The sequence below is a fragment of the Lissotriton helveticus genome, chromosome 12 (genome assembly GCF_964261635.1).
Source record: "Lissotriton helveticus chromosome 12, aLisHel1.1, whole genome shotgun sequence".
Classification (NCBI taxonomy): domain Eukaryota; kingdom Metazoa; phylum Chordata; class Amphibia; order Caudata; family Salamandridae; genus Lissotriton; species Lissotriton helveticus.
Window position 1 is genome coordinate 257603776 of NC_136073.1, and position 27900 is coordinate 257631675.

The 27900-nt window shown below is 43.8% G+C and overlaps 1 protein-coding gene across 2 annotated transcripts in view; it reads right to left on the minus strand.

Annotated features, from left to right (window-relative positions):
• Positions 1–4376: 4376 nt before the first annotated feature.
• NQO1 (NAD(P)H quinone dehydrogenase 1) overlaps positions 4377–27900 on the minus strand; it is a 285385-nt gene continuing 261861 nt past the window's right edge. For both annotated transcript variants that reach the window (XM_078669163.1, XM_078669164.1), the window contains exons 2-6: positions 21270–21434; positions 21056–21186; positions 10357–10470; positions 5747–5848; positions 4377–4760 (exon numbers count right to left, since the gene is read on the minus strand). In XM_078669163.1, the coding sequence (XP_078525289.1) occupies positions 4446–4760; positions 5747–5848; positions 10357–10470; positions 21056–21186; positions 21270–21434 (827 nt within the window). In that variant the 3' untranslated portion in view covers positions 4377–4445. The remainder of the gene's footprint in view (positions 4761–5746; positions 5849–10356; positions 10471–21055; positions 21187–21269; positions 21435–27900) is intronic.

Genomic DNA, 27900 nt, shown 5'->3' on the forward strand with positions numbered 1-27900 from the left:
TCCCCTTGATTATGATATTAGAAATAGTACCTTACAGTTTATTTTCTACGTCATTGTTATTGCCAGGAGGGAGATCTGCAGGGAGTGGAAGTCTGTCAACCCCTCCAGATTTGCAGACTGTTTAAGAAACATCATGGCGGTTAGTCGTTTAGACATGTTGTGTGGTGGGGAAAGCTCCATTAATATCTGGTCTGCTTTAAATGCATGGTCTGAGAGATCACCTCCAATGAGTCCAATGATTATGCCAGAGGTTAGTGGTCCTGTCCTCCCAAAGTGGCAAGATACATTGTGAATGGGAGTTGGATTAGGAAATGACCTACCTCTGGGCGACCTCCACTGGCTATCCAGACTCTAGGGAGGGAACAGCTGGTCTGTGCTAGTGGCCTGGAGAAAGCCCATCTAGAGTTGGCCTGGAGAAAGCCCATCTAGAGTTGACATTTTCTGGTGGCATTTATGAGGACTAAAAAGAAAAAAAAAGTGGAAGGCTGGAATGTGTCTGGCGATCTGCAGGACACACATTTCCACATGCTAATTCTGTGGTCACACAGGAAGTACCCTTGCTTCATGGTAGGGTCCATACACTCCCAGTTAGAGTTCCTTATATTTGGTAGAACTTCTCCACCTGGAGTCTTCCCAAAGGTGATGGCAGAGGTAATTGCCCAACTCAGGTATCCCTGTATACCCTTACTTAGATGACTGGCTCCTCAAGGTCAGCTCCTCCGAAATAGTGTCACACCACTTCCAGGTGACAGCAGCTTTGCTTTTCAGGTGAGCTTTACCATCAACAAGTCCAAATCACACTTGGTGTCTTCTTAGCACATCCTGGTTATAGGGGGAAGTACTGGACACCACATCAAGTCTTTCCCCCTCCATAAAGGGTTCAGGACATTCAGGGTAGATTCCAATGTTTCAAGAATAGAGCTCACATTCCAATCCCGATGGTCTTGCGCCTGCTAGCTTCCTGCATTCTGTTGATCACTCCTGCCAGCTGGCACATGTTGTCCCTCCAGTGGTGCCTCCACAGACCGCGATTTCAGCATAGCAGAGAGCATTTGAACTCTCAGGATCTCCAAAACACTGCAACGGAATTACAGTGGTGGAGTGTGGAAGGCAATTTGCCTCAAGGGACGCCATTCCAACCCACACAGAACGTGACAATAGTCCTCATGGATGCCTCCACCCTAGGATGAGGTACTCATCTGGAGGAAATGGAGATCATAGGCCTCGGGTCTCCAGAGGAGAGGTTGTACACTTCTCTACTAAATAGACAGATTAGTCTGGCTCTCATCCCTTCACATCCATTCTGTTCAGATCTTGGACAATAGGACAGTGATTTAGTACATCAACTAATGTAGAAGGGTTGCACCTCCATTGCCTAGAAGCTCTACAACTCTGGCCCTGGGCTCAGGGCCGTCACATCTTGCTGGTACCTAACCATGGACATCTATTCACCAAAATGCCATGGGTAGCGGAAGAGACTTCAAGTGCCCCTTGATTCACCCACACATATGCATCCATACATACACACACTCTCTCATACAACATACTCAAAACTGCAAGCATGCACACACAAAAATCTTTTTTTTTTTTACTTACCTCAGCTCCCAGGAAAATTCATATTCCAGCTATTTGTAGGGCATAAGAGCTCATTCTACTGGAGCAAAATCATCTACCTTTTTCAGGCAAGAGAAGTGCCCATGACCAATATTTTCAAGGTGGTGACTTGAGCTTCCTTCCAGAGTTTTATAAAGCAGTACTGCTTGGACTTTGAACAGACAAAGGGACCTTCCCTGTCCCCTTAAAGATTTTAGTATAGCCAGCACTCACCGCCTGGCCTGCGCCGCTTCGTGACCTATTCAAAAGGGGGGGGGGGGGTTGAAAATCAACAGGTAGAAGTATCCAGCAGAAGAAAAGAAAAAATCTACCTTTGGTAAGGCGCTTTCTAGTGGATACCATCTACCTGCAGATTCCTCATTGACACCACCCTTCTGCTCTCTTGATGGCTGCTTACTAGGTTAGGCGGATTAACTTGAATGAGGCTCAGACATTCCCCTTTCTGTACACCTATACATTTCTTTAGCGGTTTACCACTTGTACTACTGCCTGGACCATTTACAAACTGGAGTCTGTGGATGTAGAACGATCTTGGATTTATTTCACTGCCCCAGTATAAAATATTTTATCCAATGTAAATGAGAATTTGGCCTGGCGGAACATGAACAGCTTCATAAAGCCAGTGTTGCCATTGGTCTTGCACCCCCAATAAGAAAGAAATTGCAACAAGGGAAAACTACCCTCAAAAAACATAATGAGCATACACATTAGCATGAAATGAGTGATATCTAACTTTTAAACACCGATTTTGGAAGCCATGTAGGTAAAGGAATAGTCAGAAGTAAATAACTTGAAAGATAATTGATCCAGAGCAGTACGATACATGGAGAAGAGATACACAAAAGCTTCTTAAGTGTGAAAAATAAAGAAATACATGATAAACTTTTCAATGAAGACATAAAATATTGCCAAGAGAACAGAAGAACTACTGGAGAAGCCATGAAATTATTGGGGATACACATCATGTCTGGTCGAGATGCCCAAACCATCTCACATTCTGGACATGATAGCCGATGTTTTAAAAGCGGTACAACGATCCACTGAAGGACAATTGTATTGGGTTTGAGGCGAGATCTGAATGGTACCTGGCCATGCATGGTTTGGGGTGGTAAAATTATCAAATGCCTTTCCATACAAAAGTTTAGGTCCTCTCTCAGCAGTGTCAGATATTATGAGCAATGCTGGCCAAGTAGACGTTAATCAGCGAGCACACATTTTGTACATGAAGAGCAATGCAACACATTTTAGGGCGAGTGGACTAAAAGTGCGGCCCTCTTTGTGGAGAACAATGGGCACCCTTTCTGGTTGAGGAGGGGTCAGAAGGAGGAGATAAAAGGACCATTATATAAAGTTGTGCTAGTATATATTTTTATGTTACATTAATGTGGGGGGGGGGGGGTCGCCTTCCTAAGAGGGTGTTGAGGGCAAGTTGAAAATTAAGTGATGGATAGACATTCATGAATATTGAGAAACTCATTGGCTTATATAGTACATGATGCATCCAGCACGTTCTTCTGTTAAGCTTTCAATAAAGATACATTTAGCCCAGAAAAAAAATCTGCCTTCTTGTTTGTGTTTAAATTGCAATCTGTGAAGGTGCATGGTGGAGATCTTGAATTTAACCCAATCAGCCATCACAAGTGAGTGGAGCTACTAACGACGGAGATGGGGTTAGGCCATTTTATCATGAAGAGCAGGCGAATCACCAAAATCAAAATTACTGGAAGCCACATCACGGCAGATTCAATGTGGATGCCACTCAGAGCCTGTCGTAGTCTAGGCAACAATCAATAAGCACCCTAAATACAACAAGTTGATCAGGTACAGGGATACATAAGGGGTGACAAAGTAGATCAAACAAAAGCAGGATTGCAATGGCATTCACTGAGGGGAGAGGATAAATTCATGCTGGTGAAATAAACCCTGGAAAATGTGGATCATACGCCAGGGTGATTCCCCCAGAGAGGTTTGGACCTTACTACAATTAAAGTGGAGCCAGCTACCGGTCACCACCATGTTGAGGGCATTTGATGCTCAATAATTAGGTACAGAAGGCCATCAAGGGAACTTAAAGCTTCTCATTTCTGTCTTGACTGTCAAGGTCAATAAACGCCCAGGTAGGCTTATTAAAGAAAGGGTAATACAAAGGCATGGGTGATCTATATGTAAGCTTAGAACCTGTAAATGCAAAGTAAGTGGGCAAATGAGAACTGGCACAAACAAATCTTTGCTAATGCTCTGTCCGATAAAAAGAGGCGATGTACAATCACAGAAGGTCCCATTTTTGCATATAGCATCCAAAAGATAGGGTTTTGTAAAGTAATATTAATACTACTATTACTTTAATATATTAGGCTGTTAATTTTCAATTACGTAAAACATGAATGCCAAATTCAGGTGGAGGGGCAGGAGGGCTTGGAAATTTGTAATGAGCGTAAAACCACTTCCAGAGGGCAAATGAGAAGCGTAAAACAAAAGTGACATACTTGCACAAGTCAAAGCTTTGCTTTTTGGGCCAGTTTGGACTAGAACATTTTCATCATTGGCAACATACAATAAACGGATGAGGAATAGTGTCACTTTCACACGCATTAAAGGCTAGAAAGCCATTGTGCACCCTGTTGCAAACACATCTCAGAAAGGTTACAAATAATAAACAATTTTGTGGCATTCTGTGCAGTTGGCACTCGAAACTGGTTGCAATTGTATTCAATAAATATTTGACAATGCAGTCGAAGAGGGGGATATAAAGTATTTCAAGTCATTTTATTATGAATGGTAAAGTACAGTGCCAATTAATTGAGGCAGGTCTAATTATAAAGAGGTACTGATCAAAGCTTAGTGCAGCCAGCTTTAACCTGGCTATCAGGTGGGAGAGTCTTTCCCAGGTGCTGTCCGATTGTTAAACCATGTTTATTATCGGCATTGGCCTCCTCCACCTCCTTCTTCAGGGAAAACCCTCCAGCAAAACTCAGGTCAAAATCCCCATTGGGGACAAAGCTGATGGATTTCTCCTCCCAGATATTCTCCAGACGTTTCTTCCAACCATCCAAGATCTGAGCTCTTCCTTCGGGGGGTGTGTGAGCGATGCTGTACGCTATCTGTGGCTCCAGCACGTGGAAGCCACAGAAATGCAGGATTCCTTGCTGCAGAGAAGAGCAGAAAGAAAATCAAAGTGAGGCTGTGTATACAGGTTGATGCACGGAGTGAAATCTGAGGGTCAGTGCAGGGGAAGGACCATACAACAACAAATAGAACAGAGGAACAAGTTGGTTATATTTATATATGGTGGGACTTCTTGGCCAAGTTATTTCAGTTGCAGGTTTTTCAAGCAAGTTTACTGTTCGATATCTTCACTTATGAACTTCTCTGCAAGAATCATTGCATTTTTAAATAAAATCTGTCTAATAGAAGCAATTATGAGCAGAAAGGATCCAAGAATCAAAAGGTATTGGCCACTTGTCACTTTTGAGAGTGGAACTGGTCATCAAGGGCCAAGTCAAGCTAATGAACTGTCATTTTGTTTGACAAAGTGCAGTATGGGTTTAATAGATTGGACAGGAAATGCATCCTTTGAGTGGTACAACAGTGCAGACACGTTCAGGCATGGGAGAAATTACATTCAGAGATGCACATTCCTTATAAATAAACCAGCGAATACAAGCTGAATCCAAAGATCAGGCTAGTGTCCAAGCAGAACGAGCTCCTTGGTCCATACAATCGGGGACACAGTAAAGTAAATGCTTAGGCTGTTCACCTGCAAATAGAAGAATCCGTTTTTGTACTAATAAAAGGTGAGCTTGGTCTCCGCTTCTAGAGACAAACGCATATATTTCGTGCTTCTGCCATATTTTTGTCTGGCTCTCCTAATGCGGAAGCAAAGACATTTATAAGCGGGCCAGAAACAGTATGTTGCTGGTGCCCTAGAAGGTCCACGCCATTTGCAAAGGCTGGATTTAAAGGTCTGTCACTTCAAAGCTCTCCTGTGCGGATTAAAATCAGACGAGGACCCTTGCTAGAAGAATCAGAGATTATGCTCCAACACAAGTTTACACATTACCCTCCCTGCAGATCTCTCAACACCACCCACGCAAGAGACCATAAAGAGCTTAGTAAAGTTTACAAATAGTACCTGAACTGGCCAGAGCAACACGTTTATGTCACCATTAATACCCCTGGGGGTGTACATGGAGTTCATCCCTCCGGTGGTAAAGGACAGCACAGCCTTCTTATTCTGAAAGAGAAAGGAACACCATTCCAGTATACAGAACAGAAAGATTACTCCCACTGTTTAGGGCATCAGTGGGTTATAAGCAGGATATTAACGAGTTCATTTTTTGTTCTACATATAACACTCAAGTTCCTCCATTATATAAAACTGCTAATGTTTGGTTTTCCAGAGGTACATAGATAAGTGTTATTAAAGTGCAATTTTAAGATTGCATCTAGAGAAAGTGCAATATTGCCGCAATTCTATCATCCCCCAAGCGACTCCACTGAGCCACTCTAGATGGATTCCGGGCAGTTGAAAATGCTACAAACATTAGGTGAAGTAATGGGCACATTTTTTCTTCAAAGTTTTATACAGCGCAAACTTGACCCGAAGGCATCAGTGCACTTACCTCAGCACCAGTTGCGTTACATTCATTTTTATTAGGCACGGGGAGATGAAGTGATTTGCCCAGAATCACAGGAAATTGAGCGGTGCTGCGAGACTCAAACCCGGTTCCTCGAATTGAAGTTCGACTGCCCTAGCAGTTTGGCTACATCCTTTCCCCGCCTTACATCTTACAATGCTCAGAGGTTAATAGCAAAACGATTAAGGAACATATTTTGATATAGCAACAAGATTTACGTCCAAAAAGGTGAAGGAAGATTTGAGATGATGCTTCTAGATTTGCAGGCCTGGAATAAGTGACATTTTTGGTCCAACTCCAATGTTATTCTGAAATGTGATTCACGCTCTCATGGATGGGGAGCAAGCCAGGGTCAGCTCCTCCGCTAAGGTGGAGAAGCGCCGCCCCACTGCTTTGCAGCAGTGAAAGAAAGGAAAAATAAAATGAGAACGAGGTTATCATTTTATTTTTTCCTGCTGCCGGCAGCTTTGTGGGCAGGGCGGCTCTTATGACGGAGCAGGGAAGGAGTGGCTTGCCCACTCCAAAGTGCGCATGACTGCTTGACTGGCCCTCTCGGGCAGGCAAAACCACCATGCACACGTTGCATGTTCTCCATGCAGGCTGCATTACAGCCTGCGTGGAAAACATGCCCAGGCCAACAGCCCTCGTCCGAGCGCAGAAACATAACACTTAGACCAATCACCAGGCTGCATTGCAGCCTGGTGATTGGCTTGGGGAAGCCTCAGCCTGAGTGTTTCCTGTTTGGAAGACCGACCAGGATAGAAGAAGACTCCCACTTATCAGCCACCCCCGATCAGTGCCGGACGCTCCTGGAGCAAGCACATTTAGAGCTCCACGGACAGGAGGCGCATGGTCCAGAATGAAAAAGTATGAAAGCTGGTTTGCTTGCATTGGAGCTTACGAGATCGATTAGGGGATCTGTTCAGCGCTATTGTGCATTGATAATGTGTCAGCAGTAAGTTATATTAACTGCTTAATTGAGAGCAGATAAAAAAAAAATGGTAGAGTGAGTGAAGGAATGAGGGAAGTTTCATTTCTAGAACACAATGTTTCTCAAAGCAGAGTATTTATCAGGCCAGGTAAACCGTGATGTGGATTGGAATTCCAAGCATAACCCCTTCCATGCTCATGACGGAACAGGTCCGTCATGAGCGTCGGTTGGCCTGTGCTCATGATGGAACCGTTCCGTCATGAGCCAGTTGGCTCATTAGAACGCTCAGTACAGCGTGAAAATTCGCGCCGCGCTGAAGTGGTTAAGGGACAGATGTAGGTCGGCAATTACTGGTCGGTAACGGCCGATACCGGCCGGTAATTGGTTTTTGAGATGTAGAGGGCCCAAATTTGACCGAATCTGTAAATTTACCGATTAGGTAAATTTACAGATTCGGTAAAATACCGACTCGGTATATTTACCGAATCGGTAATTCCTATGTAGGTGGCACTTAAAATAGTGCCACAGGCCCTTAAGAATTCGTTATTTACCATGAGATACTATCTCATGGTAAATAACGAATTCCTGTGTACATGCACATCTGTGCATGTAAACCTGTGCCATGTGGCACACATACATGCCCTAAGGGCATGTATGTGTGTCACATTGCACACAAGCCAGAATCAGGGGTGCAACAGGGTGTCAAAGTGACACCCTGTCCCCCTTGTAATTTCGGTAATTTTACCGAATCGGTATTTACAGATTCAGTATTGACATCGATGCCTATGGGCCTCAAGGCCCATAGGAATTAATGGCAATTACCGATTTGGTAATTACTGAATCTTACCGATTCGGTAATTGAGTCGGTAAATATACCTACATCCCGATTGCCAGTTCTTAAATACCGAATCGGTATGATTCGGTATTTAAGAATCGGTAATCGGGGATTACCTACATCGGGCCCTCAGTGAGTTAGAGATTGGCTCGAGTTTAATAATTAAATCCAAGCCAAATGTGGGTCTTTGGCCCATCAACTTGCTTAGGAATTTAACTAGTTCCAGTCGATGCTTTCTAGCAGGACTGGTGGAAAGTGAAAGGTTGTGCATTTCTATCTTATGATGATTCTTTCTTTTTTTTCCAAGCAGTGAGAGGTTAGGTGGCCCTGAGCACTCCATTATGGGTGTTTATACCTTAGTTTCCTGGCGTTAATGAGTTAGTGGTAGAGGAGCCTCTCGTAATTCCAGGACGGGAAGGTCTTATGACTAGTTGTAAAGATGAGCATGCTTTGGTTTTGGCTGGAATACTCTGCTGTCTTGCTTGGCAGATACCAGAAGATATGACGGTCTTGAGGATATTTATCATATGAAGATCGTTCACAAGAGGCTGCAGATCTCCTCGGAGCATGGAAGGTCTGGTTATGCTGGTGCATCGAGAGGGGATTTTGGATCTCATGAAAGTTCCTTGTAGTTGGAGGTTTTTTTTGTTTGTTTTTTAAGTACAATTATTCAGAAAAAGGATGAGTTATACAGCAGGAAATTGTTCCAGGTCAGCAATGGCTCCAGACCATTCGTTGTATGAAGGAAGACTTACAGGCAGGGACGAGCAAGGAAGAGGATAAGGCTCAGGATGCTTCTGAAGGCGATGGAGGACTATGTGGGATGTTATTTTGGTATTAATGTAGGTTTAAACTTGGCCATTAAATGTGGAAGCTAGCACTGCTACATTCTTTTCATTAAGGAGAGAGTTACTGATGTTAAAGCAATGGAGGGGCAGAATTACCTGGATGCAGCATTTTGAAATATGGAGGATGACAAAAATTGTCAGTTAATGTTTTATCAGTGCGTATTGAAGTTCAGAGCGGAAGATGTGGCTCAATTTTTTATTTCTTTTGTAAAGACATAGGGTTTTGCCTACAGCTACACTTTTGAAATAAGTGAAGGCTTTGATGCAAAAGGCAAGTGTGGATATGTCCAAGTTTAAGGTATATTAATTAGAGAAGTGATGAATAGTAAAATGTATTGATCAAGGAGTGCGTTGGAGGACATTTTGTAGGCAGCTGATTGGTCAAATGATGAAGTGTTTGTGCAGTTTTCTTTGATGAAAGGCTCTTAATGACATTTAGCCTTTATTTGTGCTAAATGTATTGCCGCCTGCGTGGTACTGTGTAATCTCTCGTGTAAACTGTATTACTTAGTCTTGTTACAATTTCGGTCTAATTTTTTTATATCTAAATATACAAACATTTGGAAAAACAAAACCAGCAACCCAGGTAGCCAAATGGTCGAAACAGTTCCTCGGAAGAGCAAGAATATTTTCATAGCATGGAAAGATAACTAAGGAGGAGTATCGCAGTATAAGCAACACCTCCATAGCCAAATTAAAGGGTTCTCAGGGTGACAGATTGCCACTAGTGTATGTAACTATGCCCCAAGCGAGTATGCCACTCCAAAGGCCAGTGCTTGGGTATACCAGGGAATACTAAAGAACTTATCTTAGAGTCCCACTGAAGAGGGGGACCTTCCACTGAATAACTGTGTGCAGGATAGTTACTTTTCTAGTATTTTGATTTTGTCCATGTTGGACATGGAAGCCGAGCAACACAACGGTTAAAAGTTTGCAATAAAAAGGCAGTGTCCATTTTAAGGGTTTTATATGGTGCCCCTGCAACCAGAGGAGTAATGGGGCTCTTTACAACTGGCCAACAACAATTAAGAATGCAGAATAGATAAGAAGATCTTAGAATGTGTTCATAATAAACCAGCACTGAACAAACCGCAGAAATCCGGAATTAGTTTCAAAGATAAAGTGGACTGAATCATAAGCTGTTTTCGGGAAGAAGTGTAAGTGGCGGCTGCCACACTAGTGAAGGAACACTTTAAGGCCTGTGCTTCAGGGGAGCCACACGGTGATACTTTAAAGACTCATTAAAAGCAGTGTTTACTTCTTCTGCCCGTTAAAGCCGGTTGAGATATTACGATGGTTGACTACACAGACAGGTTTGTTTTTATAGATCACTTTAAGCCTAGAAGCAGATTTTGAAGTGTGTTCTAGCTTACGTTGGGAACTCAAGAGAGCTGTGAATACTAAGGAGATGTGACCATAAATCCTTCTGGAGTTGAGTCCGGCTGCTGAATGTTAAGCTGCTTGAAATTATATTGTACTCCGATTCCTTACCTTAAAATGCCCATTATCAAACATGGATTCGTAGGTGTAGGCAAAGCCCGCGGTTAAAACTCGGTCGAACCAGCCCTTTAGCATGGCAGGTAATCCAAACCAGAAGACTGGAAACTGGGGAAGACAAAAACAAGTGATCAACTACTACCAGGCATCAAGCTACAGCTGATAACATATCTTAGTCTCTCTGACCACATAATATTCCATACATTTACAAACCACACCAGAGTCTTTAGGAGTTCCCCGTTTTAACAGTAAACACACAGTGCTCAATTCTGCATAGGACCAATGGCTGCAGGCGGCCAGCCCCTATTGCATGATCTTTGGCCATGAGTGCAGCAGGCATTGGCCTGCAGCTTAGCGCTACATAAATATAGAACAGGCCTCTTTTTTCCTGAGGTCACGGATTTGGGAACCTGGAGATAAAACCATTTTATCTTAAATTTTAAAACCCATAGAGGTCCCTTTGGACCACTACTCCAGAAAAGCTTGGGTGTCAGCAGATGCTCCCCGAGAATAAAGAAAAAACAAAAAAAAACCTGTACCTTGCATTCGCAAGCCAAGTTGTTTTTTTCTTTAATCTCTGCTGCCGCCAAAAAAGTGACGCCCAGGGCGGACCGTGGTCTATGGTCTTCTTTATGAATGGACTGGTTTTAGACACATTTTTAATGCTGTATACAGAAATATTTTTCAGTAAAGGATGAGACATTTTTACTAAAAATAAGGCTTATAGTTTTAATGTATTGCGTGTAAGACTGTATATAATAGATGAGTGGCAGTTACCGTATTTTCCGGCGTATAAGACGACTTTTTAACCCCTTAAAATGTTCTGGAAAGTCATGGGTCGTCTTATACGCCGGGTGCCAAAATTTAAGGTATGTATTCATGCATTTTTACATAGTGCGGACTTCTCCCGAAGGTGTCAGACCGCTTCTCAATAGGAAATGGTGCATTACAGGAGGAAAAAGTGACATGTGTGCAAGTAGAGGTACGGTATAATATTGCAATAAATGGAGGGCACTCAAACACAAGAATGAACTTTACGTAGGCGATGGTGGCACTGTGCAAGTATCAAAAGCAAACAAAAAGTACCGTAAGAGGTAGGAAACAGAACACAAAATCAGCCCCTCGCCAGCCAGAGGCAACAGTGAGGCCAATACTGCAAGATTGCTCTAAAGAGGGTGACTGACTGGCAATAAATTCTCAAAATGGCTATGCAGGACTGCGTTGGAAGTGGGGGTAGTCTTATACGGCGAGTATAACACGAAACCTACATTTTATCAAGAAAAGTAGGGGGTCGTCTTATACGCCGAGTCGTCTTATACGCCGGAAAATACGGTAATACATTTTAAAACTTAAATAAGGTGCTTCTTCAACCATCCTCTTACCAGGTAAATGCTAGTTTGGCCCATGCATATGGGAATGCAGAGGGTGGAGTCCTTAAGAGTGCACAGGTGAACCACCACGCCTTTAATGTTAATGCCTGGATTGTGTGCAACAGTCTGTTAGTAAGCTACATCAAAATGTTGCAGTACTCATGCAAACTTTGGGTAAAAGGGAATGTTCTTTAGAGGTCCCACCTTTGATGCGCACCCAGAGATGGAGCACTATCAGATTGGAAGAAAACAACAAGCATTACAAATGCAATTGGGCTCGCATTTGTTGGAGTTGGGGTTATTGGAATTATAAATGCCCATGTTTTTTACCTAACCATGTTGCTGGGTGCAGTACCATATGCAACTAAAAGGAGGTCCACCACCTTCAGGACAAACTCCTTGAATTAAGAAGCCTGAATACATAGTGTGCATGACTAAAACTGTTCATATGGCACGATTGAGTTCTTGAATAGTGCAAGACCATGGTAGGATTCCCATTTTAGGGTGCGCTTTGGTCAAACACTAACCCAAAATGTTTGCACACATTGTTCAAGATAAACAGGTTTTTATGGCAATGTACGACTGAAATGTTCTGCATAAAGCCCATATTCCGGACTTCACAGGGGGCGGAGGCACAAACACCCCCTAGGAGCACACATTGGCTGTACCTGCCCAACTCCCTGCAGTCACGCGCTGCGATGATGGTTGAATACAGTGTGGACGACCGACCGTTCCAATGGCACAAATGAGTTGACAGGTAGAAATCCATTTTAGGATGGAGTACAGATGATTCACAGTCGTTTTGAATGCATAACATGTACGATGGACACAGATGTTCAGGCACGACAGAGTTCACCGCTACGAAGCATAGAGCAAGCCCACACAGCCATGCGCTGCCGGCGGCCAGGTGCTACAAGCATTTGCAATGCAATAGGTCTCACATTACTGAAAGTTTGAGCTACTGGCGTTGCTAATATTAATACAACGCCAATAGCTCAAACTTTCAGTAATGCGAGAGCTATTGCATTGCAAATGGATCGCCACACTTTTGCTTTAAATATCTTAAGATAAAGCGTGGGTGCCACGATAGTAATTAAAGTAAACAAATAGAAGGGAAAAAAAAGCCTCCGCCCGCCATTTTTTTCTTTCGATTGGTTTACTTTTGTAACAATGGTGGCACTCGTGCTTTAGCTTTAAACATCTTCAGCTAAAGCACAGGCTAAAGCACAGGTGCTGCAATTGCTTCAAAAGTAAAGAAATAGAAATACAGAGAGTTGAAAAACTGGTCTCCTGGGGGTGGATAGAAGGTTTGGCTAGTTACAATTTCATTGAAGAGTATGTGCCCAGTTCAAAATAATAAAATGTTGAACGGTTGACCACAGTTGCCAATTTAAAATTGTGAGGAAAATTGAGAGTACAATAGGGAATTAGGTACATCAGCCAGCTTTGGATGATAGAGTGGAAGGATGCTAACTCGAGTTACTCAGATTTGTTGGTGCTGAAGGAGTACACCACGAAAGGCTGGCCAAGTAAGAAGCAAATACCACCCATTATAGATGGAATTTTAGTGTTCAAGATGAGGAGAGCACTGTAGAAGGGAAAATATTCAACAGAAAACGAGTGGTGTCTCCAAGAGTTTTCAGAGAAAAAAGGATTTATTTAGCCCATGAGGGGCATTTTGGAAGGAACATGACAACGGCAATAGTATTGGTGGCCGTAGATGGATCATGAGGTGGAAGGAATTGTATAGGACTGTAGGCATTGTGCAAGCAATGATAAAACCAATAAAACTCACACTGTTACTTTGTCTCCGTTTGAAATTCCCTTGGAGCCCCTTGGAGACGCTGTGGGTAACTGCTTGTTGCTTGCCCCCCCCTTCCTACCTTTACTGCTTGCCGCTCCCGCTCCGCGGGAGCCGCTTCGTGGGAGGACCCACCAACGCGTTCTGCTGCCTGGCTGCTGAGCTACCTGTTGTTTTCATCTGTGGGGCTGAGATAGGCTGCAGGGGAGTAGCGCGGCAGGGACTCACTATCCCAGGAGTCCCTGCTTGACCACGCCACATCCGGTCAGCGCCCCCCTGCGTGCCCTGCCCACCACCACCCTACACAAACATTACAGAGCCAGCCTCGCCGAGCGGGACGCCCGGGGCGAAGCCCGGGCAAAGGGCAGGCCGTCTGTGGCCGTCCGGGGCAGGAGGAGGCAGGGCAGGGCCACATCTCTGTCATCCATCCCCGAGTTCGGGCGGGCCCGTGCGGCTCACCAGGGTTGTTGCCCCTCATCATGTCAACCCGCTCAGGTAAATTACTTAGGAGTGAGTGCGAAAGGGGAGTAGCCGGTGGGAGCCCAGTAATTGGAACTATGGACCGTTTTATAACTAGAGTGGCGGCAGTCATAGACAAGGAAATTGCTATTTCCGAACGCCGTCTCTCCGAGGTCTATCTTCCCTCTAGACGCTCATCCTTGGGGGCCATAGCACAGGCATGGACACCGGCTTGTGAGCGTGACCAAATTGGCCCCCACGTTGTTGTCCCGGGTTGCCTCATTGACCCCCCTCCGCTGCCTGAAATAGGGCAAAATATAGACAGGTTGGAGCATTCGGCCACGCTTCCTCCTAGTTGCGTTGAGAAGGAGGATGGCTCAACCGCACCACCCTTACCCTTACCTGTAACGCCTATGCCCCCAAATAAAGGTACGGCCCAGTCACCATTACCAATACCGTCCATCCCCATCACAGTAAATCCAGATGGGGAGCCATTGGTGAACAACCCAAGTTAGCAAAAGAAAAAGGGCAAAAAGTAAAAAGTCAGCCAATTCTAATAAGCAGAGGCAGGTGAGTCAGGCCGCGTTCTATAAACAAACAAAAAAGCCTTCTGACCAGGGCGGGAATAATGCAAAGGGGCTGGTCCCTGAGGATAATGCTGAGGTGGATGGGGATGTAGTAGCCTCACAAATGGGATTAAATAACTGCACGCCCCGTAGTAAGATCATTGATAATGCCCCCACAGTTATCATCCCCATGACTATTGATTCCATTCTGGAGAGGGTAAATAGTCTCTTGATGCCCTTGCTGACTCAGGTTAAGGGCCTGGGAGCTAGAATAGACAAACTGGAGCAATCAACCCTAGATGGGTTTTACTCACTTAAAACTACTTTCAAACAGCTAAAAAAAGTGAGTAATGGCCAGGATATAGGCCTAGAGGGGAGTGCGCCTCAGGCGGCTCTTCTAGTTTCCTCGTTACCACAGGCAGACTCTAATTCCCCAATTAGGTCAAATAAGACTGATCCTAGCAGAGTGCGAGCCCAAGTCCCTAAAACTCCAACCCCACCTGTAGCGGGGCCTCAATCTAAGGGAATGACAACGCCCACAGGGGTTGCGAAAACTACACCTAAGCAAACTCCACAAATCCAGCCCTTGGCAAGTAAAGGTAAAGCTAAAGATAGCCAAACACTTGGCAAACAAGACAAAACTAAGGGACCAGTGTCAGGAATGGTTGCCAAAACTACCCCTTTAACTACAACCCCAGCTGTTACCACAGTGGTCCGTCCGAATTTACGACGGCAGATCCCACCCATAAACCTCCCACCAGATTGCCAACCTTTTGTTGCAGTATTGGTAAATGTTCCCCCACTGAAGGATGGACAGTTGGAAAACCACCAGTCATTTAAACATAAGTGCATCCACTGGCTAAAGTCAAACAAGCCTATTTCGACTGGTGTGGATGGGCTTATTTTAAGTGTCCGCAGAGTAGGGTGGATAGGGCAAGGGAAAAAAAACACAGGAGGGGGACTGTGTAATAATAAACTTCCAAGATTCCAGAGTAGTGAGCTCCATCTGTGCCCCTATAAAAAGCATGGACTCACAAGGGGTAAAAGTAGTGGACTTAACCTTCTTCTACCCCAGGCAAATTGCCATGTCGCCTTGGGAGGGGCCTAGTACCCTTGGCTTTTGCCAAAATTGGGACCCACGAAGGGCTGGGGGTCCTGGTGCCAACGGGTTGAACCCACGGGGCCCAGGGAGCTGTTGACTGCAGGAGGGCGACACGAGGGAAATTGCAGATACAGATATGGTATCAGTTAATAGAATAGGCCCCATGATAGGGTCACTTTCACGACCAGCATCTCCCTCGTCAGTAAACGACAGTGGGTCGGTAGTCTCTCCGCCGACCCCTCTTGATTGTAATTTGCAAGTTCCTTCTGTGAGGTCTCCGGCCAGTAGTGTTCTCGCGACCGGCGATACACTGGCTGTGACGGACCAGGTCTTTAAGGTTCTCAGCTGGAATATCGCAGGGATCGCAAGAAAGTTGGCCCTTCCAGATTGGAATGCCTTGGTGGATGAGCATTCCTTATGCATTTTTCAAGAGACCTGGAGTTTGGAGCCGGTACATAGGGTGGGATTTTCTTCCCACTCTGTGCCTGCCCTATCCTCTGAATCAGGGAGAGGACGCCCTTCGGGTGGCCTGCTCATATGGGTAGCAGCTTCCCTAGACTGCAGAATAGAGGAGCCATAGACAGGCTCCCCGGACATCCAAAATATTATTCTAAGAGACTCTAGGGGACGAATTATATTGAATGTCTACAATGTGTATGCTAGAGGAACTAAGGGCGGGAGGAAGTCCCCTGTATTGTCTCTCCTGGAGTCCCTTTTGAACATAACCCCACACAAGTCGTGTATCCTGGTCGCGGGAGATATGAACTGCACGTTCGAGCCCTTAGGCTCGGATGTTGCCCTAGACCAGGACGAGGAGGATGCTAGGTTAGGGATCCCAGTTTTAGAGATTCCCCCATCAGGAGATGGACAGAAGTGGCGCTACAATTATACTCCCTGACCCTCGAATTAAATCTAAGAGCAGTGAACGGAAGGACAACTTCAGATAGGGTGGGGGCTCATACATTCAATAGACCAGGACACACCTCTAGAATAGACTATATCTTACTAGAGGTGTGTCTGGAGCCAAGCGAAGGATATGGTTGTGGTCCCAACGATTGATAGTGACCACAATCCACTTTCCTTAACCATGGCCCAGTGGTGGGCTTGTCGTAAAAAGGGTCTCTTCAATCCTGCAGTAGCTCCCCCTGACGAATCTGTGGTCTCTCTCTGTGGTAGACGCCTAAAATGGGCTAACTGGTCCTGTCCGAGGAAAAAGTTGGAGAAATCCTAATCCTTTTAAATCAAGCTGAGCCAAATCTGGGGTCTCTCCCGATAGGGGTGGGTATGGCTAGTGGGGTCTTTGTCTCTTTAGTAGAGGCTTTGACCAATGTGTTTACTATCCCCTCTTGTAAGTCAGGAAACAAATGGGGAAAAAAGCAAGGTACTGGTTGGTACACGCAAACATGTAGGGTACACAAAACATTGCTCGTAGAGGCAGTGAAACATAAATCCCATAGTGCTATACTGGAAGCAAGGAAGGTTTACAATAGATCCCTTAAAAGTGCTAGGATGGAGTGGGAAGAGAAATTTTGGGAGGACCTACTCCTTGCTAGCAAAAGTAAAGACTCAAGGGGCTTTTGGAACCTTGTAGGCTCCCGGAATAGGCCCGAGGAAACTATGAGACCCTGCAATATTCCCCCTCAAAGCTGGGTAAATCATTTTGGGGCTTTATATCTCCCGGCGGATGGGGAATTAAGTGACAGGGCGACCTTCCCAGTGGTATCTGGACCCCATTCCTATAACCTCTTTACACCTTTAGAGATCGAAAAAGTAATAGGGTGGGTAGCCCCCCTCAAGGCAGCAGGCCCAGATGGCCTACCGGGGGATCTTATGCGGGCAAATCCAGTGGTATGGGGAAGGGTTATTGCAGCACTCCTCAATGACATTATGATGGGAGGGCCAGTGCCCGATTCCTGGAAGGGGGCGGTGGTGGTCCCGATATACAAAAAAGGATGTAGAGAAATCCCGGGAAACTACCGCCCCATAAGCCTTATAGACTCCACCCAAAAGATAGCAGGAAAAGCCATACTTGGGAGGATCCTTCATTGGGTGGAGGAAAATAAAATACTATCAGACTTCCAGGCAGGCTTTCAGGCAGGAATGGGGACGATTGAGCAGGCGTTTAGGTTAACACTCCTTGGGTGGAAGGTGGTGGAGCTAGGCAAGGGCAGCCTATACCTGGCTTTTATAGATCTGAGGACTGCCTTTGACCTAGTATCCCGGGAGGAGTTATGGAGGGTGCTACTTGGGCTGGGATTGCCTCCTTACATCCTGTCCCTTCTCATAAGCCTTCATGTTCATACCTTTGCTCAGGTCCGCAGGGGAAGAAATGGAGAGCTAACGGAGAAAATCCCAGTGTCTAGGGGTGTGAGACAGGGATGCGTTTTGGCCCCCACCCTTTTCTCACTATATGTGAATGGGGTGGTGGAATATCTCCAGCAAGAACCAGCCGACGCCCCCTGTCTTGGAGGAGTGAGGATCCCCACGCTGCTTTTTGCGGATGACACGCTCCTGATATCAAAGACTCCACAAGGCCTGCAGAAACTGCTAACTCGTTTCCAGGACTTCTGCAGTGCAAGAGGCTTAGTAATCAACGTGGACAAAACAAAGTTTCTAGTCCTAAATCCCCCAAGGAAACTGGGCCGCCCCCCTACTCTCAACTCTGTCACCCTGGAGAAAGTATCCGAATTTGACTATCTTGGAATTCGGATCACGGACAGCATGAACTGGACGCCCCACATTGCTAAGATGGTACTGAACCATAAGAGAGTAGGAGGTGCCCTCCTGAGGGAATTCCGAGCATCACCAAGGAGGTCGCTTGCCCCAGTAATTGACATCTACAAGGCCAAGGTAGTAACATCAGCTTTGTATGGGGCCGAATTGTGGGGGCATTGCTGTCTGGACTCCCTGGCATCAGCAGAGAGCAAGCTCCTGAAATCCTTAATCGCCATCCCTCCAAGCACCCCAACAGTGCCTGTGCTGCTGGACACAGAATGTAAGAACATAAAAGATCAAGCCCGCCTTCGCCCACTCCTCTTATGGTCACGCATTTGGAGGGGCGAAGAGTTAAAATCGTATGCTGAAGGGTTGGCTGAGATAATGAGCTTGGGTGGTTGGGCAAAAATTAAGTGGCTGAGAGACACCAAAAAACTGAGGATCTGGGACTGGGGAATTGTTGGTTATCTAGATCGGCTCCACCAAAAGAGGTCCTGAAAAGATTATATTGCAATTGGGTTAAGGACCAGCTAGTTACATACTCTGGACATTGTAAATCCACAGTTGCCTTTTTAACATTAAAAGATGCAGTGGTTTACGAGCCCTACCTGGACCCAATTACCCTTCCCTTTGATCGAGCATTGTATTTTAAATTTAGAGTGGGCTCCCTCCCAGTCGGTGCACTGGTGTCTAAGTGGAAATCAGGTGATCACTCGTCTCCTTTTTGTGCATGTTGTCCCACCAGAATAGAATCCATTTCGCATATCCTGTTTGAGTGTCCCGACTATGCTAAATCCAGGAATTTTTGGCTTAAACCCCTTTGTCGCAATATGGGCACGAGTAGTTATCTAGTAGCCCTGCGCATCCTAATGACGGACACTTCCCCCCCCATTGTTTGTGGTGTAGCCAAATTTTTAAAGCAGTTTTGGCTGATTCGATGCAAGAGATTATCAATTGTGGTTTAATACATTTTTAGCTAACTTATCTTGACATCACATGTCTTTTTATCCTTTTAAAGCTACATTGAAATACTGTTTTAAAAAAAATATATGTCTTTTCTAGTTTTGTATCTACTGTATTTTGTGTACGCTTATACGATATCTTGCATATCGAATAAAAGCTTCTTGACTGACTGAAATTCCAGTAGAGCTTTGTACTAAGTTGGGTTTGGACATTGCTGGTCCTTTCGATCGAATGGCACATGATGAACGATATGTAGTGTTACTAGTAGATTACACTAGTAAGTCGGTAGTCAGTAAATGTGTCTTCTGTTAATACCAGAAGAGTTAAGAGTTCTTGAAATAGGAGTTCTCTAGGGAAGGTGTTCCCAAAATTCTAGTCACAGATAGAGTACAATTTGTGTCCCAGGAGAAGGGATAATTTTCTCCAATAACTGTCCATAGTACACTTAAAGAAAGCTCTTTATTCGTCTCAAGCTAATGGTTTAGTGGAGTATGAATAAGATAGTGAAGAGCTGAGCACAGCGTATACTTCTTAAGAAATCTCAGAAAATTGTGTGGAGAGAAACATGGTGAGTAATTTGGGTTACACCTAATAGCAGGATATCAATACTGCCTTTTGCTTTCTTAGAGGTTCGATACCTCACTGTAAACTTGGTTGAAATTCAGCACAGAAGTAGAGGATCGGCATTCTAGAGAAGATTTGGTGTTACGTAGATTGAAACACCAAGACAAGTATAAAGCGCGTTTTGATGCAAAGAATTCTGTGCAAGGAAGTAGGTGGGAAGTGGGTGACAGCATTGGTGGAAATACCTAGAATGATAAAAAGGGACGTTAAAAAATAATGGGTCCTTTTGTAATAACTGCTATAAGGGGGAAAAAGGTGCTGTTTTAGAAAAAGGAGATCTGTGGAGCATGTCTAAGTTGGTAAAAGTGTATGATGCTTATTTTCATAGTGTGCAAACTGGGAATCATGCCATGGTGGATCCAAGTTGTACTGAAGAAGTGAAGCAAAAAGGAGGATATTCAAGCCTAGATGGCTTGAAGACTATTTAATGGAGGAGCGCCAAACAAAGTACCAGTGTTCAGTTCACGATTTAATTTTAAGAAATATTGCAAAGTGTTTATATAGGTCATAAGCATGATTGTCATTTTTGATCCAATGCATTTTCACTTTATTGCTATGAGGATTAACCTTATACTTTATTTAATCTTATATTATAGTTCGGGTTTTATTTTTTGTATTGGAAATGTTAATGAGGAATGATGGGTTATTGGTTGTATCTGGTTGCAAGTTGTGGAATGTCATATGTCACTTCGTGATGTCATGTGTTCTATGCACCTGAAAGTTGTGGTGTTTGAACAATCAGTTGGGAGTTTAATTGCTGTCTAAGTATTGGTGATTTAAGCTGAATATTCAATGAAAATCTACAAATCTTTTCGTGGAAGCCTCATCATTTATGGAACTTAACACAAACCTATCCACAGGCCCACATATAGCAGTAAAACAAATCACAGCACCTGCACAAGCAGATAGACTAACACATTATTAAAAAGCTGTGGACTAAAACAAGGCCATACAGGTCGCCTGCTGCGTGCAACACAGATTTAACTCTATATTTTCTAACTAAGGGGCAGGTATGCAGCAATACTGGCTTGGGACAGTCCAATAAGTATGCAATCACCGACAGCGAATAGCCACTCACTAGATGAGAACTCACCTGGAAAATTACTAGGTCGGCTGCTTCCAGCTTCTTCTGCTCTTCTACAATATCAGGACTGAGTCGACCTTCTTTCCATGCAGCCGCGGACTCTGCCCCATACTTAAAATCATTAGGGTCAGTGGCATCACCTACAGGAAGAAGAATATTAGCTAAAATGCAGAATTGGGGTGAAATGCGCACACTATTATTGAAGAGACTAGGGGCTTAGTACCAAGTATGTCGTCCCGCGACACCAGTGGGTTGAACTTCATGGCGTAAAGGTCAGATACGGTCACCTCCCAGCCTTTTTTCTTCAGCGCCTCCACAGCAGCCTCTTTCATGGCATAGCTGAAGGAAGTCTTCTCCTGATGGGCAAGAACAATCAGAGCCCTACGGACTGTAGACCAAAGAGAAGGAGACATTAGGAACAGCGGCAAAGAGGAAATATCAAGTGCTTAAACAAACTTGATCAGCAGAATAATATACAGAGGAGCGTGAAATTGACCTAATCAATTCTAATGATACCTGGGATTAGTTCAACCCAATGGCTCTTAACCAATGGAATAAGGGGCTAAAGGGTTACAACATAGTAGCGGATACATAATAGGCAAAAAAAAGAAATGGGGGTTGAGGGGAGGTAGCTAGAGAAGATTACTATTTAGGGGTATGAGGGTGAAAACCAAATGACCTTCAAATCCACTTGCCATTAGAGCCTGGAATTCTGCCTTTTGAGTAAAGCAAAAGGCTGGCCGTCACACAGCCCGCTGCATATACTACATTGTGTTTTAGTGGTGGTTGAAGCCGGCACTCACTTTGCTAGTAAAAATAAAGTAAACTGAACAAGAGAATTATTTGCCATGACCGTATTGTAAAACCCTGTGACCTGCACTGTGTATGTGAACAGGTTAAGGAGTTACCCTTCGCCGAACTTTTAGGAACAAGAGATTGGTTAAGATTAAGAGTCAGTGCAGTGGGTTACATTCGGCTCAGGTTTGATCATTTCAAAACATCTAGCACCTTGGAAAAACGGGGAATGTTTGCAAGAATATTGAGGTCCTAGAGGGGATGGAGATCGGGAGACTGAAGAAAAGTAATGTCTTGTGACAAAAGGTGAGGAAATGTGAGGAGAATAGAACACATTTGAGGGCAAAAATATAAACAATGGTTTAGAAAATGAGAGGTAGTGTGCTTGACACGGATATTTGCCTTAGTGGCTCTTGAAATCGGTATATTGCATTGCGTCCCCAAAAATCTCCTCCACAATGATGAACCACTTCCAAATCTTCTTAAAGAACAATTTACTTACCTTTAGTAACATCGCTTCTGCACATTCCTCACCTTCTGACTACTCACCAGGTGTCAGACTAGATCTGGAAACATTTGAGCAGTACCTCAGCACGCCAGAAGGTGGCGACATGCAACTCCACACTTGTGCCATACCACCACGTAAATGAAGTGCAGGGCCCCTATAGGCGCCACTTCTGTGAGTTGACATCAGTTGCTTTTAAGGCTGTTTGCATCCCCAGATGGAGAGCCCCAACACCAACACCAATTAGATTGGACCAGTGTACAGACTCCTAGACTTGGGATCTTATTAATTGGTAGAGCTCAATTCGCAAAATGGAGAGGATAGGAGGGCTGGTTAGGAATCTGTAGTTATATAGAATCTATAACAGGAAGAGTTACTGAAGGTAAGTAACTTGTTCTTCTGAGATAGACTTCTAACCGCAGACTCCTTACCTTTTGAATAGATACTATAGAAATACCAATTAGGAGGTTGGTCTGAATAAGTTCAAGCCAAAATGTCTTGTAGGACTGAGTAGGCGAAATTACCCTCTCAGCTACCCTGGCTGTCCAGACAGTAGTTCTTCGTGAACATATAGAGTGATGCCCCTCGCGTCGGGATGCCTGGCTTTCACCTTGCGGATACCCTGCCGGGGTATCTCACAGGGGAATACCAGGACGGGTTCCCTAAGCAAGCGCTTAGATACCGGGTCGGTGATTTGCGCTATATAAATACATGTACATTTACATGCCTGGCAGATGTCCAGGACTGGAACAAGGCATGCCAAAGCAATGGTTGCAGCTTCGGCCCCTGTAGAATGGGCTCACGGACCTTTTTCCAGTGAACCCCACAAAGAACGGATCGTTCACCTGGAGTTCCTTGGTACGCTCGATGTATAGAGGAGTGATCTTATGTGGCCCAAGCAATGCAGTCTATCGTCCTCTCTATAGGGTTGAGGTGGAGAATACAACACAACACCGCAAGGCGATGTTTTGACCAATGTGGAGCGGAGTCATAACTTTTGGTAAAGAAGAATGCTCATGTCTGCAGAACTGGTTTGTCTGGGAAGAAGGCAGTGTATGGTGGGTTAATACAGAGAGCCTGAAGCTTATTCATTTCCTACACCAAAGTCCTGGTGTTGAGAAACACGGTTTTGAGGGATAGGAGCTGTAAAAGGACAGCTTTGAAGAGGCTCAAAGGGAGTGCACATCAAAAATATGAGAAACAAATTAAGCTCCCAATGAGGATTGACAAAAAAAAAAAAAATGTGTGAGGAAACAAGTGTTGAAGAGCTTTCAAAAGACGATCACAACTAGTGACAAATAATAATGAGGGCTGTTCTGGCAACCATAAAATGGCAACAAGGACTGGCAAAGCCAATAGGTGTTGCATTTCGGACCTATAGCATTTGTCAGTGCTTTTAGCCAATATGTACACCATCCCCTATCAGTGGTGTAACAAAGTAATTAGACCACCCCTGCAAAATGTGATGATGCCCCTCCCCCACCCCTAACTGGGGGAAATAGTTAGTACGTTGTGTAAAATTTTTTTTTTTTTTTTTTTTTTTTTTTTAAACGTACAATACCCAGCACTGGACAGTTAAAAATTTTTTTTATATATATATATATATATATATATATATATATATATATATATATATATATATATATATATATATATATATATATATATATATTTATTTCGCTTTAGCTCAGAGACGTAACAATGCACTGGTTAATTATTATCATTAGTAAAGAGTTTACCACCTGCTAGAATTGGGAGGAAAATAGAAGAAAACGGTTACTGATGCCGGATCTCCAAGTATTGCAATGGTTGCAGCATGCACAAGGACAAAACACTGCGGTATTATAGAAGCTGTATCCCGATCCTCTGAAGAATAGGATTACCAATCTTATTAAGAAACCCCAAACCAATGCAGTTTTAGGCCTATGAATTAGACTTAAACTGCTCTCATGAGAGGGAATCCTCTCACCAGACATCACAGATGTGGAATGAGCTATCCCGGTCCTATGCAGTTTACAAATAATCGTTGGTAATTTCAATAGGCTGCACCTTTGGGATTTACTGACTCTGAATGTCTTTTGGTGATGCTGTGCAACAAGGGCCAGAGAAAAAAAAATACATAAATGGCACAACGTTGCAGCACGTCAGTTTGTAGGCATGCAACAAACTGATGACGTATATCCGGTAGTTGTCACTATGGATGTGCGCATCTTCAAAATGTCGCGGGTGCCATTTTTTTTTTCTTATTTACTTATAGAAGATGAATAAGTGGATTAAAAAAAAAAGTAGCACGAAAGTTTATTTCTAGGCTGGAAGCAGTGGCGGCTGGTGACATTTTAAAGTGGTGGGGCGGAAACTGATAATCATACTGCACCGTAGCGAGCGAGCGAGCCCGAACCCCCTAAGGAGGGTTCGGGGGGATTTCCCCCCGAGAAAATTTTGAAAAAATAGTGGAAAAATGGTGCATTTTCAAGCAAATTTGAGAAAGCAGGAAGGTTAATAAAGCAATTGTGAAAGTGCAGGTATTACATTATTCAAGAGCTTTCATATAACATAGGTAGCTGCTTATTCAGTATAACCACAGAGCTTCATAACTGCACAACTCTATTTACAAGCCACAGAGGCCGTGAGGAGCAACTCTGCTCTGCACGCGCTGTTTGAGGTTTCCGCACCAGTGCACAGTGGCAGCTCGCCTTTCTTCCTTATAGTAAGGAGGGGTGTGCCCGTTCTACCACAGGAAACGGGATTCCCTCTTTCGTTTTCTGTCCAAGTGCTGGTGGTGTGCAGTGGAATCAGAAATAGACACAGTGTCTATTTCTGCTTCCACTGGCACACCACCAGCACACACATGACGTGTTTGCTCTCCAAAATTAGAAAGTGATCTCTGTGCCAATGCTTTCCTCGGGCAAGACGGTGCCAGGCTAAGCGAGAAAAGGCCGCTTTAATGATACAGGTCTGTGCTGCTAATGTGATAACATACAAAACAAAACAGCACCGCCACCAGCGTAATGTTGCCCTAGATCACACTGTGCGACCTAGCTAAGCCTCACATCACATGTGCCATAAATAAAACATGAGCACAAAAACGCTCATTTTCTTGCAGTATCGATTTCTTCGGGACAGGCAAACGTGACAAAACCGTTCCTATGGACTAAATTTATGGAGCAATGCAATGGTCACACAACATTTTCCAGGTGTAAGTCTGAATTGCATCTGTAAAAAGTGGTAAGTTATGCCTGTATATTTCACACCTGATCAAAAATCTTTACAAAATTGAAACCTATGAATGATATGCACACCGTAGTAACTTACACAGTCATGAGTTGTTACGCAGTTTTAGTTTTAAATTTGTTTCAAAGTTACAATGGTGAATGCTAGCAAGAGCTCATTAAAAACTTGACCAGGAAAATCCCATGCAAACGTAGTGAACACCTTTTCCTTGTGAATTAACTTTTCAAGCTAATCAGCATATGTAAATTACTCCTAAAAAAAACCTGGCGAACAGCTGCAAAAAAGTGGGAAAGCACAAAAATTACCCCAGATTTCACAGTTGATGTGAGGTAAGGGGAGAAAGTTAAGTGAAATATTCAATGAATAAATGTAAAACTTGGAATAAAAAAATTCTATAAATTCCCTAATCAAATATGGGATCAGAAAAACAGGATTATGTGAATCTCCAGAATAGGATTCACCATATAAGGCTTCTAAAAGTTGACTCCAGACTGCAAATGAGGTATTCCGACCTGAACATTACGATGACAAGGCCACCAAAAGTGTGCACAGGGGTACAGAGGACACAGCACTTTAGAGGTATTTTGCAGAGAAGAACGCAGACTGCATCTGCAGTCAAAAAACACTGACGGGTTTCCGACACCCGACATGAGATGGTAACTCAGATGCACTGTGGGACTCATGGGTACAGCTTCCACATTGTTAATAGTGGCAGGTGTCCCATCTGGAGCAGTGGAAGCTGTAGGGCACACTGCATGCCCTCCTATTTCATTCCTTGCATGCTGACTGTATTTTTCTTAAAGCGTCTCAAGCATTATTAAATCACTCAGGGGCAGATTTGCTAAGATTTGATGCTGTGTGTGTCACAGAAGTTACGCAAATCAGCTCAAAATCTTTGAGTCTGATTTTCTTTTTAGCGCTAAACTTGTTTAGTGCTGGAAATAATGTGAAACCAGCATTGCATTACTTCACCCATGAACCCCCCCCAACGTTTTTGACACTAAATCCAAATTACTACAGAAAGTGACAGCGTTAGAAAATAGTGCACCATTCTACCAGGCGCTATAAAGGAGAAATGCCTTTCTACTCCTTTATTTTGCATGTGGGAAAATGCTTGAAATAAGTCTAAGCATAGTATTTAGTACTGGAAGAGAATCCTTCCAGACCCAGTACAAAACCTATGCTTGATTAATGGAGGCACCCTTGAACTGTGGTCCAAAGGTGTCTCCGTGGGCACGGCAGCGAATTTCAGCACATGCCCTAGGGAGAGGGGAGGCTGAGAGGAGTGCCATATTTCAGTAAATTTGGTGCTCTCATGGGCTCTCATCATGCAGCGCAGCGCAACATTTGCGGCTGCTGCACTGTGATACGTGAGAAATCGGTAAATCTGCCTCTCAGTCCCTTTAAAGGTACAGATAATACTTTTCAAAAATAAATTCTAGTGGGGATTACAAATGCAGGGAATGAAGTCTGCTGTCCCTTCAGACCTAGAGTCACAGGCATTCCGAGGGGGTCGCAAACTGCTTCCTGTCTCATATATATGAACGAGGCACTAGGTTTTACCACCTCCGGCTAATTTAGATGTTGTGATGTAACTAATCAGGACCTATGTTCCATCAAATAATGTGACTCAGGACGCAAACCAGACAGTGTGCAAAAACACCAGCTGGTTTGCTAACTACAATTTATACATTGCACCAAAAATGGCAGCCAAGACCCAAGTAAAAATAAAATACTAAATCCAAATATATCCAGCAAAATACATCAAAACAAATTAACCATGCAGATTTAAAAGAAAAATACCAACAATAAAAAAACAAAATAAAAGCAAAGCGGGAGATTCCAGAAATCGTTGCATATTTGTACACTTACAGCGAATAGCTCGCAAAAGATTCTTTTGGGTTTTGCCACAATTATTTGTCATCTAATGAGCTGATTAATGAGCATAGACATGGATATACCATGGAGAAATGCAGAAAGCCTTTGAAATTACATAATATTATGGAGCTAAAATGTAACATTTTCAAACTATTGGTTAATAACTTGGGCTGAAGAGAAATTCAGTACAGACATGAGATAGGAGAAGGGAGATAAGAAATTTGCAACTCTAATCATATAGAAATTCCCTGAGGAAAAGGAAGCATTATTTACTGACACAAGGCTGCCAAATAAAAAGCGTAAGCATTTTGTCCCGTTGGGTGAAATGTTGATTTCTTACCGTGAAAGTCCTAAAGAATAATCTATGATCTTGTATTAGGATTACAAGCACAAAACCACGTTTGTGTTTTACGAGGTGGGATTACTCAAAAAACATTAGAAAAAA